The following is a 17,650-nucleotide window of genomic DNA, read 5'->3' on the forward strand; positions in this document are numbered from 1 at the left end:
ACGACGATGTAAACTACAACTTGATACCAAGCATATATAAACGGTTCTTGCCATCTCTTTTACGATTTTAGTGGACTGGAATCTGCTAGACTGAACTACGTGGCAGGGAGCGCAGATGTGTGGCCCTCGCCGGTAGAATCTTCGCGGGCTATGTCGATGAAAAATGGCACCTTTTGTCTCAGGTACCCAAAGAACCGATGAGGGTGCCAATTCCACTTATTGGTCGCCATAATATATATTCCTCGCAATGTTTCGGTAGAAGAATCATCCTTCGACCACGCTTTATAATCCAGTTTTTCGCATCTCGTCTGCGTCCTTGTATGCTGCTAAAGACATTGCATGGGCCAAGCTGGCCGGAGTTGTCTTCGTGGTCTGTTGTGTGTATGGATTTTTGATGTCTTACCGTTGCTCAAAACTTTCACAGGGGATGGTGATCACTTGGCTGTAACAAATAAAAGCCATCTGGGAAGAGACCACGTAGCGGTCAGGGCCCGGCATCTGCAATATGGAAAGCCGATCTCCAATCTCTGCATTCAACCGCAACACATAACCGCTCTGCGTGTCGTAACTTTCCACAAATCCAATAGCTATCAGACCTGCGGTGGAGTTGTACGTGATGCCCCTTAATCGGTCGGTCCGGTCAAGCTTTAATTCCCAAGTCGTAGCGCTGGATGTCAGGTCGATGATCTCAGTTTCGGTTCGTCATTCAGCAGGGCTAAGTGAGTTGCGTTCGGTGAGGAGCTGCCAAGGGCAACGCTAACATCTGGAAATTCTTCCAGAGCCTCACTCATTTGAAGCGTAAGGGAAGGAAAGTGCCACTACTGAAATCGCCACGTGTTCATCCGGCCGTCATTCGTGCCGATGTACGAGCCACAAAGAGAAAAGGGCAACCATTTGGATGTCTGAATTGGCTCTTCATCCAATTCACTGTATGGGTATTCATCGATCTTCGACAGTGATTGACTCTCTGAGTGCCTTGCATTCCGTATATAGCAAGCTCATTTGAAAGTCCAATCGCCAAGATCTCACTGTCTTTGCTCCAATCCAATGTAAGATCGGTGTGATCGTGTTCCAACTGCGCCTCAACGATAAGGGGTGGAACCCTTGAGGGAGCAGAAAGGGGCCCGCCCATGTTTTCGCTATCCCAAACGCTCACGTTCCCTCGGCTAGAGTTATCGCAAATTTTGAACGATCAGGTGAGGATTCAGCGTTCCTGAGCGCGCGCATTAGAAGTGCAAGCATCGGCTTGCTGAATTTGAAGATTAAGGGCTAAAGATCAATATCGATGATTCGAACCAAATCGGAGTACTTTGTGCACATGAATTTGCCATCAGGGGAAAAGCAAATATCTTGATCAAGTTCAGGCTGACTTTTGTAGATAGATGCAGCGTAAATGAAGAGAGGAGTAGAAGTGTCGTTAAGATGTTTGACGATACTTTCTCCTGGCCAGTCCTCTAAAATCCGGTAGAATATTGTATCTCTTCAAGCTGAGTCTTTACAAAGACTCTAATATCGTGATAGATAACGGAGCATGGTATTTCGTGAAGCGCCACGTCTTGATGCAAGCCCTCATATACATCTTCCCGGAACCCAAACCGGATCGGAACCTCTGGCCGACTGGTGAGGAAGACTCGGACTCTCACTTCGGTAATGACTGCTAATTTGGTAAGCTCCTTGAGGAGCATCCGGCTTCTATCCTGTTCAGGGGATTCAATGTTCCCGGTGTAACGTTCATCTAGCGCGTCGATGACGAAGACAAGCGTTAGGGCTAAGAGTCCATCAAACTTCAGTTCTTTCGGCGGTCTCGAGATCAGTCCATCAAACTGTGTTTGGAGTTTTTCCCCAGCTATATCAGGCTTATTTTGTACAGCCTCAATTTAGGCTTTCTTCGAATGAGTTGCCTAGCAACTGTAGTGACAAAACGGTCGACCCTGTTGCGTTCATCACTAGTCCTGTCAAAGAAAAAGCTTGCGGCATGGTGTGAGCACATATAACCATAGAGCATCTATTGCTCCCAATAATTTCGGCATATGTTTGGATTATGGCTGACATGAACTAAAGACTACCGTTCTATCAGCCGCAAGCTACAACCTGATCAAACCCTTTGTCGGCACTTTGACGGAAGCTCATCTTTTCACCCTGCACTGGTGTCGTGAGCGGAGCAAGGGCATGCTTGAGTCCATTTTCGAACTCATCGATGTCGCCGCAAAAAGAGAATCGAAAAGGACAGTTACGCGGCAACAACATCATTTGCCCGGATGTATGACATCGGACACCAAATGAAAGTCGCACTTGCTACAACGGTCGTACTTGTGGACTGCGGCATGTTTCGTTACCTTTGAGCCACACCCTTAAGCATTAATTACACGATGAATAATATTCGTAAGGTATTTAATGATAAAGACTTGCGATCATTTCCTAGTCCTGGGTAGCGCTTCCTATCTACATCTAGCAATGAATCTGGTTATTGGAAAAAGCGACTGGGGATCCCATACCATCTATTTGAGAATTGAGCGAACATTGCTATTCACTAAATTGCTAGCGCTATTTGATAACGGAAGTTATCTCTTCCGTACTCATGTTCTCTATGACGCAAACAAGAGAGTGAGTGATTTACGAACGGCCCACAGCACTTCGGCAACTGCCTTCCTAGTGCATATTTGAATCTTGACTATCTCGTATTCGGCGTAACATTTCAAAGTGATACGATGTTGTTAACCGGCGCAGCCAGCATCAAATTCAATGATGAATCCTACTTACACAAGGCAATTTGAACCGAGTCGCACCAATCTGATGTAAATGAGAGTGTGTCCAACAGGTACAAGCACAAACGCAATCCTCTGTTGGACATCAAAACAATTTCTCGAACCTCTCTGCCTACTGCCTGTTTCCGTTGACCGGTTGACGGCACGGAGGCTTTTGGGACTCCTAGTTCCAGCCACTAACAAAATTGACGGACGGACGCTAGACTTTCTATTTCGGATTTATTGAGATGGAGGATTCTGGAGCACACGTAAGTGGATGGCGTGGGGAATGTCCCAGACGAGGAGAGGGCTACGCAGAATAAGAGCGACGACCGAGGCGTGAGACTTAGGAATTTCAGTCTTTGTCAACAAATCAAACGCGCGATGATGGGGTAATGGAGGCGGGCGCGCGGCCTGGTCGCTTGTCATCGTATCGAGTCTGGAAAGGGAACGGCGGCGCGGCAGATTCCAGCACGTCTGCGGCTTACGGCAGCTTCAACGAATGCACCTATGATTGGGGGCGCCAGGCTAAATGTCTCACCATGGGGGTACCACTGACGTGCGCACCGCATCACGAAGAGTCATTAGAGCTGCTTGCAGTTAACCACGTTCCAAGCCACACCCGTTGATCTAAACCCCCAACGGAGAATTTCTGGCGCGGCGTTTTGTGATATTCCTTTGTGTTTACCCCCTATGGCTGTTATTCCCCCATGCCTAAAGTAGGTACAATGTCGCCATCATACATGTTCAAAAGGGCCCCCTCCCTTGCACTCGGATGTTTCTCCCTTCCACCCATGTCCCTTGATAGTGATAGCGCTACCAGTATCGACGCAAGCAACTGATTCAGAGGCCATAGAGAAACAGGAACAGAAGGGAGATAGAGAGAGGAGAGTTTAAAGATGTCGAAACCCCAGGACCGCCACCATGATCATGCCAACGGGCAGCACCACGAAATCCCTCAAACACATCTCAGCGCCATGGGAGGCCACCTCGTTGCCGCCTCGGGCGAGTTCGTCGGCACTTTTTTCTTCCTGTACTTTGCGTACGCTGGAAACATCATGGTGATCAAGCAGGGGGTTTCCTCGGCCGGCGATGGCACGCTGAGCAGCGAGGGCGTAGTCTTCATTGCTCTATCGTACGGTCTCTCTCTGCTGGTCAATGTTTGGACTTTCTACCGCATCAGCGGAGGCCTCTTCAATCCTGCGGTAAGTGCATATATTCTTACGGGCACACAACCATATCCTGCCACACTAGTTAAGCCGCATGCTGATGGACGAGACTAGGTCACTCTCGGCCTTTCTCTCGGTGGTCAATTGCCGTGGATGCGGTCCGCTTTCCTCGTGCCGGCTCAGATGCTGGCCGCGATGTGCGCCGGCGGACTGGTTGAAGCCATGTTTCCGGGCCAAGTTTCGCAGGCAAACTCGCTGCTTGGCATTGGGACATCTGTTGCCCAGGGACTCTTCCTTGAGATGTTCTTTACCGCACAGCTCGTCATCGTTGTTTTCATGTTGGCCGTGAAGAAGTCCCGCGATACCTTCCTCGCACCAATCGGTGTCGGGCTGGCTTTATTCATGATTCTCATTCCAGGTAAGATGAATTTTTACTTCAATCTCACCAGACGAGTTCCTGATAATCGAATAGGTGTCTGGGTTACTGGTGGCTCCCTCAACCCCGCCCGAAGCTTTGGGTGCGCCGTTGCAGGCAGGTCGTTCCCAAACTATCACTGGATCTACTGGCTTGGGCCATGCATGGGAGCCGCTCTTGCAGCTGCGTACTACCGATTTGTAAAATGGGCTCACTATGAAGAGGCCAACCCTGGCCAGGATCTACCAGCAGACCCGAAAGATTTAGCTGCGGCTAACTCGGGAAACCATGGGCTACCTCACAGCTTAGTACCCCATCGTCATGAAGTCTGATGACAATATCCTCCATGTATAAACGTTGATTATGTGTTGCCAGCATGGCACATTCTTCTTATCTGGCGTTTGAAAAATATAATTAATTAATGGGCATAAGGGACGAAAAACCTTACGGGGCTGGTTTTTCACAGGGTTGAAAACTGGTCATCCTGAAAAGAAGATAAGATCAAGAGTTTGAAGATCAATTCCAGAAGTAAAAGTCATAGCGACTTTGCCAAACTAATTTACAACTTTGATCGAAGACTTTGTTTCGACAGCACCTCCGCAACATCGTGCGCACCACCACCCTTGCTGAACATTTCCCTTAAATCCTTGACCAATATCTCAGGCCTCTCATGAGCAGCGAAATGCCCACCATCACCATGCGTGACAGCAAATACAACGGGACCCAGAGTCTTGGCATGGCTCATCGGCGGAACAATTAGGTCCATGGGGAAGATGGATAACCCAAGCTTCACCCGCGGAACCCACGTAATGTGCTCCGTGTGCGGCTTAGGGTGCGCAGCCTCGTAGTAAATCCGCGCGCTGGCCTCGGGCCCAGCCGTCGAGAACTGGTAGATGGAAATCCAAGTCAGAAGCTCGTCGTCGGTCCATGGATATGAATCAGTCCAGTCATGCAGCTTCTCAAGAATCCAGGATAGTAGCGCCACGGGCGAGTCGGCCCACGCGAGGCCCAAGGTCGCCGGCTTGGTGCTCTGCTCAAGGTTGTATCCGCGACCCTCTCTCTGGAACCACTGGCTTCGCTCAATGCCTTTCTTCTCCTTCTCAGAGTAAGGGAAGAGATTTTTGATGTACTGTAGCGGGTTCTTGAAGAAGGACGGTGGGCTCGCGGAGACCATGTTAATGTGGGATGCGAGGACGTGGTCTGGGTAAAGTAGGCCCATGAACCGGGTGATTCCAAAGCCCCAATCGCCTCCTTGAGTGACTACATGATTCTTAGCTCGTGGTCCGATAGCTGTTCAAGCATGCACACTTACCATACTGCTCGTAACCGAGCTTCAGCATCACCTTGTGCATGACCTCGGCGTACTGAGGTAGGCGGAAGCCTGGTTTGTCCGGACCTTCCGAGAACCCAAAGTTAGGAAGAGACGGTGCCACAACATCGAAAGAAAGACCATTCTTCTCCGTCGTCAACAGCGGGAGAATCTTGAGGACCTCAAGGAAGCTACCAGGCCCTGATCTCAAGTCAGTCATGGGCGACATACGTGTGAAGAGTGGGCGAGGTGAAACATACAGCCGTGAGAGAATAGCAGCGGCACAGCTCCAGGTTGCTTGCTCTTCTGGTGGATGAAGTGAATCTCGAGGTCGCCGAAGCCATCCACTGAGATGGTTGTCGTATATTGCGGCAACTCATTCAGCTTGGCCTCTGCAGCGCGCCAATCGAAGCCGTTCCGCCAGCGCTCGGCCAACCTCTTCACTTCTGAGACCGGGGCGCCATAGTCCCAGCTTTCGGTGAGCGCAGACTCTGGTGGGAACTTTGCGAGATCGAGCTTGGCGTGGAGCTCCTCGATCTTTGATTGTGGAACCTCGATCTTGTACGGCTTGATTCCGGATGCCATGATGTAGTTTTGTGTTTTGACCCTGTGAAGCTTCTACTCGGAATTGCGGCGTGAATTATTGCCAACTGTAGATGGTGTCTGGAGATGTGCCTTCTTCAATTGCTTCGTTGGCTGCTTCGATGAGGTTGGACAGGCTGGTTCATCGACGATATTTTATCCCGATGGTCAACAAACACGCCCTTATTTGGACGATTCGGATGTGCATATGGCGTCACAATTGGGTGGTCGTGACTTGCTACAGTCTTACTAATCCACGTTCGCTGTTTCCGTGCCCCTAAGATATGTATGGTTGTCTTATTACATCGGGAGTGAGCGTGAGGGGTCTCCGAGGTCCAGCACGGTTGTTTCTACAGCGCTAAAAGCACCAAAGTCCCAAACTCACTCACTGATGGTTTCTGAGGGTCTGACATCATGGATGAGCCTGGTTGGCCTGAAGTGAGATCGTCGCGTCGCAAAGGCGCGATAATGACAATCAACATGAAGGGCGTGCTGATAAATTAAAGCTTTCTTTCAAATGAAGCCTGTTGGCAATTTTTCAGGCCAGTCCAGGACATTCATGCGCTGAGGTCGATGCAGGAGTGAAGGCATGTGCTCGGATTTACTCACTCACTGAGTGCTCATTCACAGACGCTCACCTCAACCATACTCTCTATGAAAAAAGTTCCGTTTGCATGAGCGAAATGACATCTCTCTGTCAAAAAGATGATTCCAACGGCTTTCTGTCAATTCCTCCTTCTCAAGACCTCTCATACAACTTCACTTTCTGCTAGCTCTCAGATGGTCGTAGCTTACAACGGCTTCAAGCAGGGCTTGAGTGCCATTCGCACTGCAGCAAAGTTAGCTCACACTTCTCACGACACCAAGGGCGCATCCACTGACCAATCTTCCGGACTGCAATATTCCTCGGGGTGATGGCTCACACCGTCCTTGCAAGGGACGAAAATCATTGTCGTCGGGCACCGCTTGCTCGTGTAAACGCTGTCATGCCCCGCGCCGCTGGTCAACGGCAGCCAGCCGTCCGACCCAAAAAGACCAACCGCTGCATTCTCCACGGCTTGGATGCACTCCTTGTCAAACTTGACCGCGGGCGAATCGGTATCGAGCGTCCACTGCACCTCGACCCCGCGGCCATCCTCCCCAGCGATCTTCTTAAACGACTCGATGCAACGCCTCTGCACCTCTTCGACAACTGCGTTTTCGGGGTGGCGAATATCAAGGGTGAAGGTAACCTCTGAGACGATGGTGTTGGTCGACGAGCTGGGTGGGATCTTGAGAACACCTGTCGACGCCAGCGCCCCGAGCTCCTTTGCGATGGCGTTGGAGGAAGCAATCATCTTGGACGCCGCGAGCAACGGGTCTCTGCGGGACTTCAACGGCGTGGTGCCCGTGTGTGCGTCGCGGCCCGTGATGGTGAAGGTGAACCAGCGATACGCCTGCGCGCCCTGCACGACGCCGATCTTCCTGCCGTTCTCCTCGAGGATGGGGCCCTGCTCGATGTGCAACTCAAAGTGCGCGCCCAGAGGGTAACCAGTTGATGCGTCGCTTGAACAGGCGAGCGGACCGATGTAGCCGTGTCGCTCCAGCTCAGACTTGACAGTCACAGAAGGGTCGAAGATATCGCCCAAGTCCCAGGCCTTTTCCCGAGGGATTTCGCCTGCCCAGACGCCGGAGGACATCATTGATCCCGGGAAACGGGCGCCTTCTTCGCTGGTTTTCGTCAGACATTATGCGTCTTTTTCCGAGGTGATGGTTATACTTACTTGGTCCAATTGACGATGCCAACATCGAATTGCGTCTTGAAGTTGTTGTCTTTTAGTGTTCTCATCACCTCTACGGCGGCTAGAACGCCCAGAATGCCGTCGTATCTGCCTCCGCGGGGTTGGGTATCAAGATGGCTCCCCATGGCTGTCATCGGAGCGGAAGATTTGAGCGCTCCTTGACGTTTCGCAAACATGTTCCCCATCTCGTCAATCGCAAGTTTACAGTCAAGGCTTGCCACCTCATCGGCGAACCATTTTCTCACGCGAGCATCGTCGTCGGACAGCGCCAGTCTGGCCATGCCTGTCTCTGTTGCACCCCTGCAGTAATGATGGTAAGCGTTGAGACCGACTTGATTGTTGAAAGGAGTTGAAAATAAGAAAACTCACTTTCCATATCGATGCGCTGCGCCCCATTGGCATGTATGATGAATTGACTCTTGAAGGCGGTCGGTGTTGATCTTGAGTCCAGATAAGGAACCCCGCGCGGTTGAGAGTGACCTCACCCGGCGGGGAATGGGCAGGATTACTGGCCTTAGGCGGGCAATCATGGTGAAAATGACTGCAGTTACGAGATTCAAGACAAGAGTAACGAGATATCTTCTTCGAGGGAGCCAATGAGTCTGAGTGAATTGCAAACGGCAGACGCAATTGGGTTGAAGTAGGAGAGTGAAGAGCGATAGGCAAAGGCGTTGGCACCGGATCTTGTCTCCGGCAAATGCGCCCGAAACCGGGGGTACCGCACCGGCGCAGCGTCAGCTATGGATGGAAGCAATCAGCAGCGATGGTTGTCTAGTCGGTTAGCCGTCATTTACATCCATCGCTTGGCATATTTCTACGCCTTGAACGCCCTTCACGACAGTATATATGGATCTAGGATAAAGAAATTGGACGACCTGTGTCATTTTGTGTCAAACTCTACGCAACATGTCATGGGCTAGCTACCGCCCTATTGTGACACACCGACAGCATCCAGCCTGCGCGTCTCCACCAGCCCCATTTCTACCCAGAACGACAGAAGAACGAGCTTTTTAGATACTCATCAGTCAGTCACGCCTCCGACCTAGCGACGATTCCTGTGCTCGATTTCTTCAAACCTGAGTTGCGATCGGTCGGCCGGGTATCGCAGTTGTCGATGAACGGACCAGCACCCCAGTCTGAGAGACGAAAGCCGTTGCGCCAGTGTACATCGTCGGCCCCGGGATCTTGTACGTCCCTGTAGGCGATTGGGAGATGTCGTAGATCAACCCATCCTCCGCCGCTTGATACAAATCCGCGGCCGACGTCCCAGCGGGTTCGTCGCTCCCGCCGCCAGTAACTTCAAGGTTGATACACTGGGGGTAGTGCTGCGCGCCCTGCCCTGGATACCTAGCAAAATGGAGTGCAATGATCTCATGTCGAAGCACATAGTAACCACGTTGGATCTTCGGCGGAATCTGCACCGCCCAGGTCGCATTATTGCTGATGAGGATGTCGCTCGCCCAGATTCCCCACGCCGTCGCAAAACTCGTGGCATTGGCACTCGGATCAACCAGTCCGACCTTGTCGATCGCAAAAAAGCTCAACTTCGTCTTGTCGATGGACTCGCAGGACCCTCTGTCAATGCCGCAGAAAGCAAGGTACGTGATGACGGGACCGTGATGTGACTCGGGCCAACCTTGCCATTGAAAGTCAATGGTGTCACCAGCAGCAATGGGTGCATGGCCCTGAGCATTGGTCGCATTGATATGACAAACGATGTCGGATTTACCATAGCTCTCGGTGCTGATCCAACCGTCATTCTTAACTGTCGTGCTCCATGCCGCGAGGATGTCGGGGTTCGAGGATCGTGTGTTGAAGCCTTGGTAGGATGCACCGTCGATTACGAAATTTGTCACTCGGCTATGAGCGGATGCTAGAGAGACAAAGACAAAAAGGATCGCTGGGAAGGGAAACATGATCATGCTTTTTTCTCGAGTGGGCTGGGTCTGGGTCGGTGGTAACTCCATTATCTAGCCCACCTCACGAGACGGTTATTAATACCTGGAGGTGCAAGTGCAACTCGAATTGATCATATAAGCAAAGTACCGGAGGCATCAGCCTGGACCGCGAAGGAAAGATTTTCGGGACACATCACTAAGCTCCGCGAAAGCTAGGAAGCAGCAATGGTTCCGGCCATGTCGAGATCAAGTTGCTGCAACGATGAGACGCGATAGTAGACAAAGGTGCAGCGCCAGAAGCTCGAACGGTGCAGCATCCAGCCGGGATATTGCACCATATTAATGAATCTGGTTGATCGCCAAGCTTTCGAGGTTAACTTAGCGGCGGCTGTCCGGGTGAAGTCTGATCGTGCAAGCTAGACAAAAGTACCTTGGTTTCTAAATGAGAAAATAAAGTGATTTAGTCTGAACCGTGCCCCTTGAATCTCGGAGGATCATGAGAACACGTCCCTTTCGAGATGTCTCCAAGCGCGGGTGGAAGGGTGATCGACGTCCGGCTGGTGTACCCCACACACTGCATTTAACCTTTCGGGTGTGACCCAATCATCCCAAAGGATCTGCCAATATGCTTTCTGCCGTACCGCACTTCCTTTTTGATGAGAATGTTCAAAATGGCAAAAGAAAGTGACATCCACCAGGCGGGAACAGCAAAAATGATGGAATTAGGAAAAAAGCAATGGACGATCTGGGAATCGAACCCAGGACCTACCGCATGCTAAGCGGTCATTATACCACTAAACCAATCGCCCAATAGATCTTGTAAATTTACGTTTTCAGTTTGTCCAAGTACCATGGCCGTCGTGTCTTTTACTTTCTGAAGGGACAATCCACACAACAAACCTGTTTCCGTCTGTTGTTATTATTTTAAGAGGGTTGTTACTTCACCTCTGTTTGTTAGTCGCTCTTCTCTTCTCATGTATGCTTGACCTAGCCCAAGCTTGTAGCAATGGCTCAGGACCCACGGAGCTCCCTGAAGCACCTACCGTGATCGTCGCTATAACAAAGCATTACCGTAAGCTGAGACGGACGAGGAGCGTAACTGTTCTGCTATGTTGCATCGATTAAGATGCAGAGCTTGGATGCGGCCAGATTTAGTCTGTTGTTAGTATAGTAGGCATGGTCGACGTAAATTGCACTAGCGTTGTGCAAGGCAGTGCAGATTTCATAACTGTTGAGTCCATTGATTGACCCTACATAAATGATGTTATTCCCATCTTCAGAGCACACCATCAGACATGAAAAGCACGGCTGCGTCGCGTGACCAGATTCCTCTTTGAGATTTGCTGTCACCCCGGAATTGTGGCGTCGAGCTGAAATTCTATGCTCAGCGCTACGCGTGTAGGTAGCACAGCTGACAGCGAAACGCCTCTGCAATGTGGAGAAGAACATTTGTTTCTGCTTTGCGGCGATGTTTGGGATTTGCTGTTCAACTAAGCCCGGGTACTCGGAACTGAACGACTCCATGCCAACTCCTTTGATCCAGTAGAGGTTTTCATTCCAATTTTCGATGTCGAATGTTTGGAAGGATTCCACAATTCGAGCCAAGATGCCCAACTTGCACCTCTGAGGTTGCTACGATTCCGAGATCCACTTCACGATGTGTCCACAGTGAGGGCTTCAGCCCCCAACCACACGCAACATGAACGTCGCAACCGCGCGAGAAACCCAGCGAGAAGCAGTTCTCAATCATAATTGGTCTATTAGTCTAGTTGGTTAGGACGTCGGATTCTGATCCAAAAATCAGTTCCTTCCGTAAGCCCAGGTTCGAATCCTGGATGGACCTTTCTTTCATCTCTGTTGACGATGTATTGTGTTGCGCAAACTTTTTAGGTTCCATAAATCTCGTGGCATAAACTGGGCATCGAGATTTGAACAATATGATTATTCATGGTCCGAGCCCAGGACAGGGGTAAAACACGGGGAACTGCGCTTGTGGCCTTTGTTTTGAGCCATTCGGGCCGTGGCGTGAGATAGTTCGCGCCAGTTGAAATCGTAGCGCGCTCGAAGGTTGTCTGGTGAAGAAGCAGGTCCTTCCCCTGCTCGGCCTACACCGTCTTTCCGGGGAACGGAACATTGCGCTGAGCTTCTTCTTTGTGCGATGGCTTGACCTCGAGAGCTTCCGAAAGGCCCGAATGGGCAGCTTTACGAAGGGCTCCATAGAGCTGAGATACGCCCAAGTGTCTAGCTCAGCCCTAGATGTGGTTGGGGAAGTTGCGGATTGCGGCCCGTACTATTGATCCATGTCAAAGATGGTAAATATGCTATGACCTGTGGTGAACATCAAGCCACGGAAGTCAGTGGCATGGTAGTATAAGGAGTCTGGAGTGCTCAGGTGGCAGATTAATCTCGGTGATACAAGTCTTGGCCAGATCATCTCGACAGTGCTCCCTCACCCAATCTTTAATGGCACTTTTCTGTTCCTTGCTACTTTTGCCATGAATCTTCGACAAGACTTCAACGAGGATACTGAACAAGCCCTAGGACCAGCTCTCTTCTCTTTCAACTCTTTGACGACCTTGTGCGAAGATGAAACCATAAAGAAACATGGCAGCGATGCCAAAGCCACGCCCTCAACATCGGAATCTAGACTACACGAAAGCAGTGACGGAAGCATCTCTACATACTCACCTGTAAGCCTCTGTGGATCGATACACATTAGCTGCATTGGATTGACGATAATACGCTGTTGTAGGTGACTTGGGATGGGCCGGAAGACTCAGAAAATCCCAAGAACTGGAACCGAAGACAGAAATGGACAGTCAGTATCACTCTGGCAAACCCCAAGATATTTAGCACAAGCTCACAGAAGTCGTAGACATCTTTGATCATATCATCGTTCGCGTTCCTATCTCCCCTGTCCTCATCGATAGCCGCCCCAGCTCTAAGACCGATCAGCCACGACCTGCACATCACCAATGAGGTAGAGCGGCAATTAGTGCTCTCAATATTTCTCCTCACATACGCACTAGGACCTTTCGTATTGTCTCCTTGCTCGGAGATATGGGGTCGAACCCCCATTGTACGAGTTGGGAATTTGATGTTCATTGTCTCGACTGCCCTTTGCGGGTTTGCAGCATCAAAGGAGCAGATCCTGATCTTTCGCTTCCTTGCTGGAATAGGCGGCAGTGCGACTATAGGGGTATGTTCTTCTGGTTCTGAAAGGTTGTTCAAAATGCTGACACCTTCGTCAGATGGGCAGTGGCGTACTAGCTGACTGCTGGAAGCCAGAGGAGAGAGGGAAGGGAATTGCATTCATGCAATTCGCCCCCGTTTTAGGACTCGCAGTCGGCCCTATCGGTACGTTGATCACCCAGATACCACTGAAGTACATGAAGTGCAAATCTAATGATCTCTGAATGTGCAGCGGGTGGATATATCTCTCAATACGCTACCTGGCGATGGACCTTTTGGACCGTGGTAATCTTGAACTTCACGGTGCAAGTCATTGCCTTTATCTTTCTTAGAGAGACATACGCCCCACGACTTTTGCACCTGAAGGCCAAGCGACTGCGTAAGCTCTACAACGATGCGTCCATTAAAACGGAGTGGGAAAAGCAGGAGCGCACACTCGCTGTCATCCTCAGGACCAGCCTATCTCGCCCATGGATCATGCTCGCTACTCAGCCCATTATACAAAGCCTCGCGCTCTATCAGGCGTTCAATTTTGGACTACTATATCTCATAATATCTAGCTTTCCGAGACTGTGGGAGCATTACTATGGCATGCACAAAGGGCAAGCGAGCCTGAACTACATCTCTATTGCCGTCGGAGCATTGATCGGTGTTCTGATCTCCGCCCCAACAATGGACATGATTTATCAAAGACTCAAACGACGTTGAGGTATTGAGAAGGATGGGAAGGGAGTCCCGGAGTTTCGCATTCCATTAATGGTCCCCGCTTCTCTTCTTACGCCCTGTGGGATAATGCTTGTCGCCTGGACTGCGCAAAACAAGATGCACTTCATGCTTCCCAACGTAAGAAATACTACCTGATCCCCAACACTATTTGGTCTGTCGGACTAACACTACTCATCTGTAGGTGGGCATAGCCATCACTATCGGCAGCAGCATGGTATCATACCAATGCATATCGGCTTACATCGCCGATTGCTATGCTCTTCACACTGCTTCGGCCTCGGCGGCTTGTTGCTTCATGAGATCCATGTTTGCATTCGCATTCCCACTGTTCGTCCCGGCGTTGTTCAGGAATCTTGGCTATGGCCTAGGTGGGAGTTTGCTAGCCATCATTGCAGTGGTGATTGGTGTGCCAGCGCCTTTGTTGCTCTGGAGATATGGAGCAAAGCTACGGACTCTCAGTAAATTTGGTGTTGCTGAATAGAACATGACTTCTTCATTCTCAAGATTTATCACTTCTCCGTCATACCTCATCCGGCTGATAACCAGATGCCCAAGCACATCAAAGTTTCGCATGTCTGGCTGTCTAGCACGGGGCCTTCAACCGTATCGCCTGAAAAATACAACTCCAAATGCATGCAATGCAGAAATATGAAGAGAGAACTTTCGTAATTGCCCATCAAACAATCTTCTACCGCCGATGATTCCCGCCATTCATTCCACTGAAGTCGATGCTACGTGTATCTCGTAATTGCAGTTGGTTCAGTGTGAATATTGGCAGTGATTTCTGGGTTTCTCACAACCCAATCAGCAGGTGGCTCCGTCATATGCCTGCCCTGGCCATTATAGTCAGATGCATGAGATTTCAGGATTCTGTTCTTCGTTTCCTTCTCCACGGCGTGCTTCCAATCCTTGCCCAGCTTTTGATAGTACACAGCCCAGAGACGAGGCAGGTATTGGACATCCTGGATGCAGTAGCGAAGAATATCCGGAGATAAAGGTCGCTGGTTGAAGACAGCATAACTTCCGCCCGACTGTGGGTTGAACAGATTGTGTCCCAACACTTTGACAGCTCTCCAGGCGAAGATTTCTTCGGGCGTCAATGGGGCATTCCTCTCTATGCATTTTGCTAATCCGCTGAGAAATCCTGCCTTGTTGTAACGTGAGGCGAACTCCATAAGCTGAAGATCTTGTATCCCGTCCAGATCAATCCTGAAGTGGTGGAACAGAGCATCTGAGTCGTTTCTAACATCGAAGAAGACCTTCTTTACGTTGGGGTCCTCCAAGAACCCCTTAATTGTTTTGCCTGATCTCTCGCCCGGAGTCAAGAAAGCTTTGTCACCGAGAGCATGGATATCGAGGAGGTATGTGTGTTGTTTCGGAGCCACATATAGCTGGAGGATAGATATGATGCCATGCCTACTGAGGTTGTCGCCTTCGAGATCAACATAATGCGATGGGACCGCGTCATTGGGCAGTCCGCTGAGATAGTCGACCAAGATAGAAATACCCTCTGGCGTATTGACGAGATCGTATGCGAGGGGTGTCATCGAATTGCTATCATAAGCCGATGCAGAGCCGGGACTCGAGCCGACTGGCTTAATCTCATTCATTGTTGATGCTGCCATCGTTGGTGATGCTGCTTTTCCATTCGGGCAGCCGGAATTGGGTTGTGAAGTTGGTCTTGGAAGCTGTAGTCGAGTAAAGTTTTGATGTGACTTTGCGCCTCGTCTGGCTTTCTTATAGGCGTCCTGAAATGGTCGACGTCACTACCACAACAATTTCGAATTTTCCAAATGCGTGAAGATGGCACCTACTGGGCGCAAACACTAAAGTGGTCTAGTTCTCAACAACCGGTGCGCGCGGACCCGTCCCTATTCCCCGTTGATGCGTGTCTTAGTTCCAACGAACTTGCTTGGAGCTTGGCCCCGATGGAAACTCCTCGTCACCTCTCTCGATTCTTTGTCAGTTCAACGGCGTGGCTTCAGATTGTGATTCATTTCAAATCAGTCAGGGGTTAGCAGGAAGTATGAGATTAAGGTGTCTTCTGTGAATCAACCATGAAAATCAGGACACTCTGCCTCATTCATGTCCCTGTGGCAACTTTGAACCCTAATGGAAGAATTTACCATTGATGCTAAAATACCCGATGGTGCCGGGCACGCAAGTCCGAAAGTAAACCAGCCCTTGAAATCAGGCTCTAATATCACAAAGGCTCTCAAGGTCTAGAAAGCTGAATACCAAAATACATTCAACCTTCTCAGTGTCTATCTGTTTGTTACTTGTCGTCTGCTCGGAAAGCGCATCGCGAATCCGGATCCAATAGGAGTGATGTAAAGTCTGGATGCATTCCGTCACCAATCACCAATCATCGGATGTTGAGATATCGCTACCCCGCTTAGAGTAAGCATGTCAGACAGTTACCTACAGCCCGATTTAGAATTGCCGAAGATTGCATGCTCAAACATCTATATACGGCTTGTTGATCCTCCATCTATCAAATTGAGGTTGGAATTCTGCTCCAATCGCATCCTACTAGCATGATGTCGACCACTGAGGAAGCCGCGGCTGTGGCTGATAACCGATCAGAATTCACTCTTCATATTTTTCCCTTTTCTTTGTACTCCATCATGACTAGACTCACGTGTGCATTTGGGCACAGAGGTTCGGGGAAGCAGAAGTTTGACATGCAACTCGCGCTGGTCAATCTACACCGAAATGAGAATCTCTCTGCAGACTATCTTTTGACAGTCAATCCGAAGGGCCAAGTGAGGAACCCATCGCTTTCTCAGCCTGATTAGCTGTAGTCTTTCTTTGCACCTCCAGCAGAAGCAAACGTTCTGACAATAACAACTCTTATGAGGTTCCAACTCTGACAGGGGAGAGTCTCGACAGACCATTGACAAGTTCTCTGGAAATCTCCTACTGGCTGTGCCAACGTTATCCCCATCTCTTGCCGCGAGAACACGAAGCGCAAATCAGATTACGTCTGGCCAAGGTGCACGACATCCAAGCCCTTTCCCTCTCTGTACCTGATAAGAAAGCCCGCGAATACGGAGTTCCCAATATTGCTGCCGAGCAACTGAGCTCAGTTGGTAAAATCCCCGAGGACTACCGGAGTGCATTGCAATTTAAAGCCGAGTTGTAAGTTCGCGCAATCAATCTGCAGCACTTGCATGTGTGATCAGAAAGTTAACGAACAGTGCAGCCACAAGAAACACATGGAAAGTGCGCTAGAAGCCGATCAAGTAGTCTTAGCAGAGTCCAAAGTATTGGAGGTCTTTGGTGAGATTAGCGACACTTATCACGAGGGAGACGTATGGCTTTTCGGCCAAGCTGTTGGCCCGACTATCCTAGATGCTCACTTGGTCCCGCTAGTTACCCGTCTTCAAGATTGCGGGAGGCAAGATCTGGTACCCGGAATCTTGGCGGCGTACGCAGGTCGAGTCAGATCGACGGATGCATGGAGAGAAGCGACGCATGGAAGACCAACTATGTGGGATATTTCTATGGGCCATGTAGCTGACATGGAGCTATAGAGATTTCGTTAACAGATTTCATAGTCTTCATTTAGTCGGATCGTGATGCCACCTCTCACTTCCGAAAGACTGTTACACAACCGTTCACATTTCCCCTCAATTATCACGACAAAGGTAAGCAGTGCCCCTCCAACGAAACAAGATCTAAACCCCGATGCCTGTATCCACTCAACAAGTCAGGAACAAATCTGCGTGATCCCACCAAATGATCCAATCAATTAGTACCATGACCTTCCCGATGAGCTAGAGCAAGCTGCGGCTACACCCGTCATCAATGCTTCGACGATGAACCGTCACA

At 50.0% G+C, this 17,650-nt stretch overlaps 8 protein-coding genes across 8 annotated transcripts; 4 read left to right on the forward strand and 4 right to left on the reverse strand.

Moving 5' to 3' along the window:
* Positions 1–3,643: 3,643 nt before the first annotated feature.
* On the forward strand, positions 3,644–4,660 carry CTAM01_08091 (uncharacterized protein; the record flags this gene model as incomplete). Its single annotated transcript, XM_060524112.1, has 3 exons — positions 3,644–3,949; positions 4,028–4,331; positions 4,386–4,660. 3 exons carry the CDS (start codon positions 3,644–3,646, stop codon positions 4,658–4,660), a joined length of 885 nt encoding a protein of 294 aa, XP_060381278.1.
* A 227-nt stretch (positions 4,661–4,887) lies between these two features.
* CTAM01_08092 (epoxide hydrolase) lies at positions 4,888–6,222 on the reverse strand (the record flags this gene model as incomplete). Its single annotated transcript, XM_060524113.1, has 3 exons — positions 4,888–5,588; positions 5,641–5,838; positions 5,898–6,222. The coding sequence occupies 3 exons, from the start codon at positions 6,220–6,222 to the stop codon at positions 4,888–4,890; spliced, it is 1,224 nt and encodes a 407-aa protein (XP_060381279.1).
* Positions 6,223–6,978: 756 nt separating this feature from the next.
* On the reverse strand, positions 6,979–8,530 carry CTAM01_08093 (hydantoinase/carbamoylase family amidase; the record flags this gene model as incomplete). Its single annotated transcript, XM_060524114.1, has 4 exons — positions 6,979–7,048; positions 7,102–7,929; positions 7,983–8,300; positions 8,370–8,530. The coding sequence occupies 4 exons, from the start codon at positions 8,528–8,530 to the stop codon at positions 6,979–6,981; spliced, it is 1,377 nt and encodes a 458-aa protein (XP_060381280.1).
* Positions 8,531–9,070: 540 nt separating this feature from the next.
* CTAM01_08094 (glycosyl hydrolase family 61) lies at positions 9,071–9,916 on the reverse strand (the record flags this gene model as incomplete). The annotated part of the gene is made up of 1 exon (XM_060524115.1): positions 9,071–9,916. The coding sequence occupies one exon, from the start codon at positions 9,914–9,916 to the stop codon at positions 9,071–9,073; it is 846 nt and encodes a 281-aa protein (XP_060381281.1).
* Positions 9,917–12,393: 2,477 nt separating this feature from the next.
* Positions 12,394–13,798, forward strand: CTAM01_08095 (major facilitator superfamily transporter; the record flags this gene model as incomplete). The annotated part of the gene is made up of 5 exons (XM_060524116.1): positions 12,394–12,588; positions 12,651–12,716; positions 12,774–13,097; positions 13,150–13,255; positions 13,323–13,798. 5 exons carry the CDS (start codon positions 12,394–12,396, stop codon positions 13,796–13,798), a joined length of 1,167 nt encoding a protein of 388 aa, XP_060381282.1.
* A 229-nt stretch (positions 13,799–14,027) lies between these two features.
* On the forward strand, positions 14,028–14,297 carry CTAM01_08096 (major facilitator superfamily transporter; the record flags this gene model as incomplete). The annotated part of the gene is made up of 1 exon (XM_060524117.1): positions 14,028–14,297. One exon carries the CDS (start codon positions 14,028–14,030, stop codon positions 14,295–14,297), a length of 270 nt encoding a protein of 89 aa, XP_060381283.1.
* A 250-nt stretch (positions 14,298–14,547) lies between these two features.
* On the reverse strand, positions 14,548–15,441 carry CTAM01_08097 (3'-5' exonuclease; the record flags this gene model as incomplete). Its single annotated transcript, XM_060524118.1, has 1 exon — positions 14,548–15,441. One exon carries the CDS (start codon positions 15,439–15,441, stop codon positions 14,548–14,550), a length of 894 nt encoding a protein of 297 aa, XP_060381284.1.
* A 912-nt stretch (positions 15,442–16,353) lies between these two features.
* CTAM01_08098 (uncharacterized protein) lies at positions 16,354–17,352 on the forward strand (the record flags this gene model as incomplete). Its single annotated transcript, XM_060524119.1, has 3 exons — positions 16,354–16,581; positions 16,677–16,957; positions 17,022–17,352. 3 exons carry the CDS (start codon positions 16,354–16,356, stop codon positions 17,350–17,352), a joined length of 840 nt encoding a protein of 279 aa, XP_060381285.1.
* Positions 17,353–17,650: the final 298 nt, after the last annotated feature.

The sequence above is a fragment of the Colletotrichum tamarilloi genome (assembly GCF_030869305.1).
Source record: "Colletotrichum tamarilloi strain Tom-12 chromosome Unknown Scaffold_27.1, whole genome shotgun sequence".
NCBI lineage: Eukaryota > Fungi > Ascomycota > Sordariomycetes > Glomerellales > Glomerellaceae > Colletotrichum > Colletotrichum tamarilloi.